At 36.8% G+C, this 12,467-nt stretch overlaps 1 protein-coding gene across 2 annotated transcripts in view; it reads right to left on the minus strand.

Annotated features, from left to right (window-relative positions):
* The window catches only part of LOC127629279 (copine-9-like), a 102,682-nt gene extending 91,002 nt beyond the window's left edge, over positions 1 to 11,680 (minus strand). For both annotated transcript variants that reach the window (XM_052106439.1, XM_052106440.1), the window contains exons 1-2: positions 11,599 to 11,680; positions 3,015 to 3,055 (exon numbers count right to left, since the gene is read on the minus strand). In XM_052106439.1, the coding sequence (XP_051962399.1) occupies positions 3,015 to 3,055; positions 11,599 to 11,675 (118 nt within the window). In that variant the 5' untranslated portion in view covers positions 11,676 to 11,680. The remainder of the gene's footprint in view (positions 1 to 3,014; positions 3,056 to 11,598) is intronic.
* Between the last annotated feature and the right edge of the window lie 787 nt (positions 11,681 to 12,467).

Below are 12,467 nucleotides of genomic sequence, written 5' to 3' on the forward strand. Positions count from 1 at the left end.
GACCATTTTGTTACCCTTAAGAAGAGTAAATAAAACTCTTTCTGAATTATGATAAGCTCATTAGTGAATATTGGCTATACTAAAGCATTTTAGCATACAGCAATTATTAAGACAATGGCTATGTTGGAATGAAATACTATCTAACTGGATTCTGAATACTGTGCAGAATACAATGTATAATACCACATTTGTATATATGATATAGGTTCCTTCGGCTAAGGAACGTCGCCTTGTCGTACCAAAACAAAGAGGCACCAAAACACTTTCCCGGACTTTCAGTTTCATCATACCACGGTGGTGGAATGACCTTTCCAACTCAATCCGGGAAGCTAACTCACTCTCTATCTTCAAAAAACGGCTAAAAACACATCTTTTCCAAAAGCACTTAACCGGTCAATAATAATAAAAAAAAAAAAAAAAAAAAAAATATATATATATTTACATTTCTTGTTGCACTTAAATCTGTTTTGTATACTATTATGATGATAGTAAAACTTTTGTAATATGGCACTTTTTGTACCACTGTCTCCCTAAGATGATTCGCTGATGTTCTTCCTCTTTTGTAAGTCAGCTTTGGATAAAAGCGTCTGCCAAATGAATAAATGTAAATGTAAATGTAAATGATATACAGATATACTGTACATACATTATATATATATATATGTGTTTATTAACCGCATCTGGAGCTTGTTGAGACTAACATTAACTAAGTTACTATACATCACATACACCCACCTAAAGGATTATTAGGAACACCATACTAATACTGTGTTTGACCCCCTTTCGCCTTCAGAACTGCCTTAATTCTACGTGGCATTGATTCAACAAGGTGCTGAAAGCATTCTTTAGAAATGTTGGCCCATATTGATAGGATAGCATCTTGCAGTTGATGGAGATTTGTGGGATGCACATCCAGGGCACGAAGCTCCCGTTCCACCACATCCCAAAGATGCTCTATTGGGTCGAGATCTGGTGACTGTGGGGGCCATTTTAGTACAGTGAACTCATTGTCATGTTCAAGAAACCAATTTGAAACGATTCAAGCTTTGTGACATGGTGCATTATCCTGCTGGAAGTAGTCATCAGAGGATGGGTACATGGTGGCCAAAGGGATGGACATGGTCAGAAACAATGCTCAGGTAGGCCGTGGCATTTAAACGATGCCCACTTGGCACTAAGGGGCCTAAAGTGTGCCAAGAAAACATCCCCCACACCATTACACCACCACCACCAGCCTGCACAGTGGTAACCAGGCATGATGGATCCATGTTCTCATTCTGTTTACGCCAAATTCTGACTCTACCATCTGAATGTCTCAACAGAAATCGAGACTCATCAGACCAGACAACATTTTTCCAGTCTTCAACTGTCCAATTTTGGTGAGCTCTTGCAAATTGTAGCCTCTTTTTCCCATTTGTAGTGGAGATGAGTGGTACCCGGTGGGGTCTTCTGCTGTTGTAGCCCATCCGCCTCAAGGTTGTGCGTGTTGTGGCATCACAAATGCTTTGCTGCATACCTCGGTTGTAGCGAGTGGTTATTTCAAGCAAAGTTGCTCTTCTATCAGCTTGAATCAGTCGGCCCATTCTCCTCTGACCTCTAGCATCAACAAGGCATTTTAAGCCCACAGGACTGCCGCATACTGGATGTTTTTCCTTTTCACATCATTCTTTGTAAACCCTAGAAATGGTTGTGCGTGAAAATCCCAGTAACTGAGCAGATTGTGAAATACTCAGACCGGCCCGTCTGGTACCAACAACCATGCCACGCTCAAAATTGCTTAAATCACCTTTCTTTCCCATTCTGACATTCAGTTTGGAGTTCAGGAGATTGTCTTGACCAGGACCACACCCCTAAATGCATTGAAGCATCTGCCATGTGATTGGTTGATTAGATAATTGCATTAATGAGAAATTGAACAGGTGTTCCTAATAATCCTTTAGGTGAGTGTACATTTCCACTTCTTTAAATGTCTATGTTAATGTATTCAAACGATTCACACATAATGATTCCCATGTATTCATTTATAATCCAACCTGAGCGTGATGTTAAATTCCTGACCTAAAGTGATGATTTCAAAATGATGAGTGTAAAGTGTCCTTGAGCTCTGGAAAGGTGCAATACAATTTAAATGAATTATTATTATTATTCTTTTCCCATTATTCCCTTCTGAAAAACCTAGAGAGTCTAGCTCTTGCCAATTATTTTAGTGAATTTTGCTACAGTAATTCTGCACATGTAATGTGTCTAAATAATTATGTCCTCCACATTAGAATTCAAATATTTGCACACAAATCAGCCTTGAGAGTATCATAAAAATACCTGAGAGACTTATGGGACTTTCACTTGTTTGTAGGCTATACTGAATTATTCTAATTTCTTTGAATGTTTGTATGTAATATTCGCTGCAAAATGCGTGCTTGATATTTCAAAATTGCTTGACACCTCGTGCCTCCAGAATAATGCTATTATACATGCACAGACATAAACTAAATTTCTGTTTCAGCAGACATTAAAGTCAGAAATACCAGGAGAAACCACAGTTAACAACATATTCCACAGTTAATTTAGCCCACAAATTCAGCTTCATTTGTTAACGAAAAAAAATAATAATAATAATAACATTATTATTATTAAGCTATTATTATGAATAAGCATATACAAAGCATATTTTATTTATAGCAACTATAAATTATATAGAGTAACATTTTAAAATGAGCCTTTCATTTAGTTTTGACGCACTTCCCGTTTAAGCCCCGCCCAGATTCGGTTCTAAACTAATACAGATGCAGATTATGGCTTCACTGCACACCACTTACATCCTCACTATTCAAAATTTTGCACAAATACCTACAACTTTTGCATGGTACTATACTGTATGTTTCACATATAGAGTATATTAAAAATTAGTATGTGAAATACAATGCATTATTGTCCTCACGTGACTTCATCATGCATGTCAAATTTCATGTCCAGTCCAGTTATAATATTGGAAATAAAAACAGTCATGAACTTACCCGGTGCTGACCTTGAAAATGTATCAACATCCAGCAAACTCCTGGAAAAAAACAGAAATGCTCAATTAAACCACAGACTGAACAAAATAATTACTGCTATAATGACCCAACAAATTGACTCTACAGGAATACAGTATACATAACTGCCTACCTACTTAGCTCTGTCTTTATTTCACAATGAAAAGATTGCTTACATCCAAGGAATTACAAAAGTAATTTTGCCTTATCTAAACAAAGAGTCTGTTGTTCAACGAGCATGTTTGAGCTTTCTCTCGCCAAACAACAATAATAAAGGTCATGAACATTTAAAGCCAACATGAAATCAAAATGTTCTCTATCTCCTTTCATAATGCACTTTCGTTAATGTGAATGATTCATTGCTGCGTGCCATTCCATGATCAAACATTATGCTTACTTATGTTCATTTCATAAAAAACAGTTTGGGAAAACATGGCTTGATTATTTTGATATCACCAATCCTGCTTACTATTTTAACCCCTTCCTTTCAACCAGCTGACTCCATTCTGGTATGCTCCGCCCATTTTTCATGAACCAATCAATTCCCAATGGATAAAATCAAGCCCCGCCCAACATTTCACTCTCATTAATTTCTGATTCACTCAGAAATACATCACATTACAGAAGAAAAAAAGGTTGCAAACTGCATTGTTGAATTTAAAGGCTATACATTGTTTTTCCGCATTGCGCACAGTCGTACGCCCTTATACTTTATACTTTGTTATTACCTCTGACAATAAAATAATATTTCAACATAGTAAGCTTTGAGGGGACTGCTGGCTTGAAACCAAAAACTGTTGATAAAAAGTCAAGTTTTATAAATTCACAAGTGCTACAGCTGCAGCAAACAACTTATGTTGTCATGATCCATCAGTCTGTTATTGGTCTCTGACAATGCATTTAAAGAAGGCCAGATGGCTGCAAGACGGACATGGTGGAAGAGCAGCAGGGACGGATTACCGACCGGGCCAATGGGGCCAGTGACCAGGGACCCTTGACTACCAGAGGGCCCTTGACTACCCGGGGGTGCGCTGGGCTTTAAGGCTGCGCGATCTAGTTTGGTGATTCCCCCCCTCCGCTTGAAATATATATATATATATATATATATATATATATATATATATATATATATATATATATATATATATATAAATATTTTTTTTAATATAAAGAGGAATAGAAGAAAGGTTAGTGAAATACAGCAGAGAGCACATTAATCCATCCAGCTGAGCAGACAATCGATTCCATCTCTAGTGTGCAGGATACGGCTCTGAGCAACAGGAGGTTATTGCCTGACATCTGGTGTGACGCCAACTGTGACGTTTTCAATCCGAATAAATCAGGTCCTGAAGCTCTGGCATCTCAACAGGGAGTGCTTTCACGTGCACCATACTGAGGGGGATCCCTTGACATAACACCTGGCAATAACTGTTGGGCTTTAGGTTATGACCTTCAGAATAACATCAGAATAATAACGGCAAGAAAGTGGTTGTTAAATCCAAATCAGTTTTTCTTGTTTTCCAGTAAAATAATCTAAACATTCTTAAAACTGTTAGGTAAAAAGACTAGAGATAAAGACAAAGATAAGAAACTAAGGTACAAATAATAAGACTCGTTTTCAGATCATATATTCTGCTTTGGTCTAAAACCAATGCGTGTTATTTCTATGCCAGTAACGTAAAAATTGCAAAAATAAACAATGTTTCAAACAGGCTTTCCAAATACATCATATATTTTATAGGAGATTTAACACTGAAAAAGTTTCACATCAGCATTAAAGGGATAGTTCAGATCTTATGAAATCAAAATGCTTCCTATGATGCCCACATGTGTTACACTGAGGTCATTTGCTTATGTACTCCTTAACAAAGTCACTATTAGCAGACATCTGCATTTAAAATGTAGTCTCTTCCAGAAAAATTGACCAAAAATATTGATGACTCAGTCTGCACTGCACAGATTTATGTCCAAAATAAAAATGTCCCTCTCTCTGCAACAGACCAGTCCTCTTAGGATGTTTGTACTTATGATGTGATGTGCGTCAAGAGATCTTATTCAGAAAGAATGTACCTGTTTTGCTATTTTATATTTCTTTCTTTCTTTTTCACATATTGACAAAGACAATGAGCTTTTTCAGCACCAATGCAACAAAACGAATAGCAAAGATGTGCATTAGGGATGTAATCGATGCATTAAATTCCTATTTTATTGGCAATTCTAATGCATTAAGTAAAACCCTTATATATATTTAGGAAGCTCTTCAACACAAGAAAGAAAACTGAACTCACTGAGCAAGTTCACAGGGTTTTTAAGGATATTTCAATATTTTTACTGGAAAACAAGACAAAAAATACTGATAAGAAAATGATGTTTTGCAGTAAAGACCCTAATACTTTTTCATTTATGTAATCATCTCCATTATGGTTGGGCAAATTAGTCCAACCGCTGAATATTATTACTGTATGCTGTAACCTCCAATCAAGTTATGAAGATCAGGTAATACATAATTCAAACATTGATGCACACAAAAAGAACACAGCAGACCTACATATCTGTGTCCTTTTCTATTTCTATTTTAACAAGACGGAGAGAGATCTGTGCTCAAAGGGAAGCAGTCTGACAGTACAGCAATTTCCTCATTGTGCTGCCAAGTTTGAGTCATATGTTCAATAAACATGCAGGGAAAATGTTTTCCTTTGCTTCTCAAAATATGGGCACGATCTGATATATATATGAATATACAAGCTTTCCCTGACAAACATAACAGATCCCTGAGATCTCCAGGTCTGGGAGTCTTCAGCACATTCCCCCGTTCTGGTTTCCCTCCAGACTGTCCCTTATCGAGTGACATAACAGCATCTGGTGCAATCTGTGTTGACAGTGACAAACAACCTTGATGAATTGGCTTCCCCTGTGAACAGCTTCCACAATTTGCCAGCATAATGCACTGACAGAAAGAAACTCTTTTACTAACTTGTTGCCTTTCAATGTGGTATCTGTTAAGAATGTCTGTATGCAATTTCATTATAGATAAAGTTTTGCTTTGGAGTTTCATTTTTCAATGACATCAAAACTGTAATTGCTTGTTTTTTCGATTTGAATTCTTGGTGAAAGCCATGAACTCACAGTCTGAATATACAAATATTATATTTGGGATTTAATTTAACTATAATCTATGCTGTAAATTCCAAAAACTCTTCCAAGAATGTATATTTGCACCTTGTCCTGGGTTTTCCAACACTGTAGTCTCATGGCAACTCATAATAATTTGTCTGAGATTACGAAATCGTAAATTATCAAATGACTTGGCTTGTACAAAAAGGTACCACTTTTATTCTCATAAAGACCAACCAATCAACAAACTAAATTTCAAATCAATACAATACAGGCATCAATTTTAAGCAAGAATCCTATCCAGCACTTTATTTTACTTGAGTTTATTGGAGTGGTGGTGGTGTAGTGGACTAAAGCACATAACTGTTAATCAGAAGGTTGCTGGTTCGATCCCCACGGCCACCCCCATAGTGTCCTTGAGCAAGGCCCTTAACTCCAGGTTGCTCTGGGGGGATTGTCCCTGTAATAAGTGCACTGTAAGTCGCTTTGGATAAAAGCATCTGCCAAATGCATAAATGTATTTTAAGTTAGGGTTTAGGTAAGGGGTTAGACTTTATGGTTAGGTTTAGGTTAGGGTTAGGGGTTAAACTTGCGGTAAAAATCGTAATAGCATTGATCGTAAAAGGAATATTTCGGGCTCAATATATGTTAACGGGATAGTTCCCCCAAAAATAAATATTTTCTCATAATTTACTCACCCTCATACCATACCAGATGTGTATGACTTTCTTTCTTCTGCAAAACACAAATTTTGATTTTTAGAAGAATATTTCAGCTCTGTAGGTCCATACAATGTAAGAATGGGTGCCAAAATGTTGACACTACAAAAAGAATATAAAGGCATCATAAATGTAATCCATATGACCCCAGAGTTTTAATCCATATCTTCAGAAATGATATGATAGGTTTGAGTGAGAAACAGATCAATAATTCAGTTATTTTATGCTAGAAATTCTTCTCCCTGCCCAATAGGGGGCGATATGCATGAAGAATGCAAATAACCAAAAACACAAGAAGAAGAATATGAAAGTGAAAGTGGAGATTGACTGAGCAGGGAGGAGAATTTATAATAAGGAGATTTAATGACTTAAATATTGATCTGTTTCTCACCCATATCGCTTCAGGAGACATTGATTTAACCTCTGGAGTTATGGATTACTTTTATGGTGACTTATGTGGTTTTTGAAGCTTCAAAATTGTGGCACCCATTCACTTGCATTGCTTGGACCTGCAGAGCTGAATAAATCTTCATTTGAGTTCAGCCGATGAAAGAAAGTCATACACATCTGGGATGATATAAGAATGAGTAAATGATGAGAGAATTTTCATTTTTGGGTGAACTATTCCTTTAAGCTCAATCAACAGCATTTGTTGCATAATGTAATTTCGACTTATCCCTCCTTTTGTTTAGAAAAGAAGCAAAAATCGAGATAACAGTGAGGCACTTACAATAGAAATGAATGGGGCCACTTTTTGGAGGGTTTAAAGTCAGAAATGGCAAACTCAGAATTTTATAAAATGTGTGTGTTATTTGATCTGTAAAGTTGTTTAACATCATTTAGGGTTTGCAGTGCATTGCGTAGTCATGGCAATGAAACTGTAAAATTTGAAAGATATTTACACAGAAAAGCATATAATTTTCACACTAACACACATATATGTTAACACACATATTGTTTGCATCTTGTGGATATACTTTTGAATCAGTGAGTATTTTAATGTTTACTGATTGGCCACATCCAGAACTATTGTAAGTGCCTCATAATGTTATCTTAACCCAGATTTTTGCCTTTTTTAAAGAAAAGGAGGGATGAGACGATATTAGTTTTTGTGATAATCAACATCATGCCATTATATAATATTAAAACAGCACAAATGCTGTTGATTGAGCTTAACTTGATTTAACCCATAATATTCCATGCATTTTTCTCTGTCGGAGTAAAAGTTGCACGCTTTCTTCCATTTTCACCTCTTCTCATACTAATTATTACAACATTTTCATAAGATCGAGTTGAGTTTTCCAAATGCCCACTTCATAAAAAATCTGTTCACTTTCACAATGAGTTACACATTCATATTGCACAGTAAACAAATGTCCCCAAAATTCCCCAGCATATAACAATATTGTCATGATTCACTCTTGTCTGCCCTGTGTTTCTCCTCTGTCATCTGTTCCTCCAGGACTACACTACCCATAATTCCCTGCTCTCATCACTGCCAGCCGTCTTCCATTGTCCTCACCTATGTTTCATTTACTCATTAGTCTGTGTGTATACAATGCCCCATTGTTTGCTTCTTCCTGGTCAGTTTTTGTATGTGTTTTGTTCCTGTTCTTGGTTTCCCATCGTGGATGTTTTATGTCATACTTGTTTATCTTTTCATTCAAATCCTTAGCCGCCCTTAGATCCAGCTCTCTTGACTTCTTTCCAACATTACAAATATATTAATACATTAGTTATTATTATATTGATAAACCAGATACTATGATGGCCGTGTTTTAAAACCAAGAGTGGCCTACTTCGACAGTATTATTGGCCATCAAGGCATAGCATTGTTTGGCATGTTCCATTTAAACGTTCGTATAATACACATGTTCTCCAAAAATATATTTTTTTCAATAACATAAAAATAAAAATAAAACGTATTTAAAATTCCATGGTAAATGGATATGGTATTCAAAGTATCATGGTATAAAGGGACATCATTTAACTGTTATAGCCTAAAGGCCACAAACTCTTGCCTATTTGCACCTTGTATTGCTGTGACCATTAACTCAGGTTTTCTGCAGCGCTGAGATGTCTGTTGCCTTTTAAAATCCCGCAAGGAACTGTGTCATGTCAAAAGTGTAGCAAAAATTCATTGGGTATCTAGAAGCAAAACACCCAGGCGCTCTATTTCATTTTTCATTCATTCTGATCTGTCGCATTCATCTCCCAGCAGGCTCAATATGTACCATGAGGTACTACTTGCTCCATTTTCTTGCCCCGTCTTCCACCTCATCCAAATTACAGCTGAAGGCTCAGCAGGCCGAGCCTGGCTGCCACAGATGTGTCTCATGTATAAAGACACCTCCCTTAGAAATCTGGGCAAGCCATGTCTGAAGTGAAGGCTTTATGCAAACACACAGACCGCATCAGCAGTCAACACATTCATTATTCAGAACAGAGTCTGTGCTGTTGTTTGTTGCCAGTGGTGTCTGTCCGACAAGGAGAGAACAGTCCAGAGGGACACAGCAAGGGAAGAGGTCAGCCAGGCATTAAAAAAGGTTGCTCTTTATAAACACAGATAAAACTGTGACTTGGATTATAGCAATGCTTGTTTGATTTCCTTTTTGTAAAAGCAAACCTAAATCAAAGAAGCACCTAGGCACCTGAACACACCTCTTCTTTTCAAGCAAGGCTTTCACACAGTACACTAAACAAAAAATGTATGTGTAAATTTACATTTAGATCACTGTAGCTACTTAAAGGGATAGCTCACCCAAAAATAAAAATTATCTCATAATTTACTCACCCTCATGCTATCAGGTGTGTATGACTTTCTTTCTTCTGCTGAACTCAAATAAAGGTTTTTAGAAGAATATCTCAGCTCTGTCGGTCCATACAATGCAATCGAATGGTGGCCAGAACTTTGAATCTTCAGAAATGCACATAATGGCAGCATAAAAGTAATCAATACAACTCCAGTGGTTAAATCCATATTTTAAGAAGTGATATGATAGGTGTGGGTGAGAACAATATCTAAGCCTGTTTTTACTATGAATCTCCACTTTCACTTTCACATTCTTCTTCTTTTGTTTTTGGCCATTTGCATTCTTTGGCATACTTCCACCTACTTATCAAGGAGGAGAATTTAAAGTATAAAAGGACTTAAATATTGATCAGTTTCTCACCCACATCTATCAATTTGCTTCTTAAGAGATCTAATCATTGGAGTCTTATGGATTACTTTTATGTTGTCTTTTGAGCATTTTGGTACCCTTTCAACTGCATTGTGAGGACCAACAGAGCTGAGATATTCTTCTAAAAATCTTTGCTTGAGTTAAGTAAAATAAAAAACTCATACACTTATGGGATAGCATGAGGGTGATTAAACGATGGGAGATTTTTCACTTTAGGGTAAACTAACCCTTTGATTTTCTTGGCTCTAAAGAAAATAATAACTGAGCTCATTAAACTTGCGTTCACCAAAAAAGTTCACATAAAGGAAAAATTAGTTTGAACACATAGTTGTGTTCAATTGGTCCAACTTGACCACTAATGGTACACTAATTGCCCTTGTGACTTTACACGAAACAGCTATAAAACAACATCAATAATACAAAAAAAGAACTAAAATCTCTATGAATTCTTCATGAAAACTAATTAAATACCCACATAAGTTCCTTTTGAACAAAACAAACATGCTTAAATTATTCAAGCACAAGGGCTTCTGGGTGTTCCCCACATCCTCAGTTTTGAGGTACTTAATTGTTAGAGTTAGTCATACATAAACCCTTAATTTTAAGCTAACGAAGTTCAAGGAACTCACAATTATTCCTTTAATTATGTAACTCTTAAGTTCACCTTAAAATTGATATTTTGTGCTGTACAAATGAATGAAAATTATTTTTCAGTGAAGCCTACCAAGTCTAATAGTGACTACTTTAAACACAAATAACACTTCTAGATCAACATACTACTGATGTCTAAATCCTCCTATTTAGATGGAAATACATATGACCATTTCCCTCAAGCAAGAGTGGTTTGAATGCAACTATGATGCCCCAAAATGCAGTTCAGTAGGTATTGAGCCACAACCTCACAGAAGCTGCAAGATTACCCCAAAACAAAATAACAACAACTACAAAAAAGTACTTTGGTGGTACCATGGTACAGTGATTGTACCATGTGCAAATGGCACTTTAATATAGGAGATTGTCATTACCATATTCATAAATCATGGTATTTTCATGATACTCCAATGCACTTCAAAGTGTACAGTACATGTCCAATTAACTGGTACCATGTTCAATACACATGATACTGCCATGGGACATGTCTTGAAAATAAGGTATGACCATGGTACATGTTCAAAATTCATAGTATTGCCATGGGACATTTATTAAGATAAAAAAACCATGGAATATCGTACATTTTTGATAGTGAAACCCTCTATTTCAGTTTCATTGTTTCCAGCTATCCTTGAAGTAACCATGATATTTATTGTGACTGAAATGTCCCTCACGCACGAGTGTTTTTCTTACAGAAAGACCGTGCAATAGTTTATTTTTGTTGTCTCAAAAAGCACAGTTGTGAACGTATTTTAAGTTCATTTTAATAGTTAATTATATTCATATGGACATATATAAATAACCTATATAAAACTAACCAAACGAGGAAAAATAAAGACAATTAAATCCTTTTTACGACGAGTCGACGCAGATAAATATTCGTCCATTAATCGCTCTTACCTGCACGAGACGGTGATCTCTATTTTAGTGGCAGGTACGCTGCTGTTTAACGGATCAAACTCCCCGATCGATGCCATTGCAGCTCCTCGGGAGTTTGGCACAAGTCTTCAGATCACTCCAAAATCTGGAACTCACACGCCTCGGGAGTCACAAGTGTAATATAACCCAGTACACGGCGCAGAAATGTTTTCTTTCCTTATCATTTCAAGAGCGCGAGCATCATCCGGTCCGTTTGAGTCTGACCCCCTCGCGCACCTGGTGGAGAGAGCGCGCGCGTCCGCGTGTTGTGATGCGCGCGTTTGATCGGCAGGTAGCCTGACTGGACCTCGTCTCGCCCTCCCTCTCTGAGCGGACACTCCGACCCCGCTTTGAAAACTTAAACTGAGAACATCAATTTTTTATATTACAGAAGCCATCCAATATTTATGAGATGTGGTGTCATCTAGGGCTCTGAAACCTTTGGGGACGTTTAATCCATTCGATTTTCAGATATCCCGTTTTCCAAATGCCCACAGCTTTTAAAATCCGGTTAGCAGCTGTGGTAAACGTACATAGTGCGCAATATAAATAGTAACCAGATAGATAGATAGATAGATAGATAGATAGATAGATAGATAGATAGATAGATAGATAGATAGATAGATAGATAGATAGATAGATAGATAGATAGATAGAGAAACAAAAATATATTTACATAGTGTGTGTGTGTGTGTGTGTGTGTGTGTGTGTGTGTGTGTGTGCGTGTGTGTGTGTGTGTGTGTGTGTGTGAGAGAGAGAGAGAGAGAGAGAGAGAGAGATTAAGGGGGGCTCAGGACAAATTGTCACAAAAATGCCTCAGATATTCAAAATGTGGTGGCAAAAAAATTCCT

Source organism: Xyrauchen texanus, chromosome 35 (assembly GCF_025860055.1).
Source record: "Xyrauchen texanus isolate HMW12.3.18 chromosome 35, RBS_HiC_50CHRs, whole genome shotgun sequence".
NCBI lineage: Eukaryota > Metazoa > Chordata > Actinopteri > Cypriniformes > Catostomidae > Xyrauchen > Xyrauchen texanus.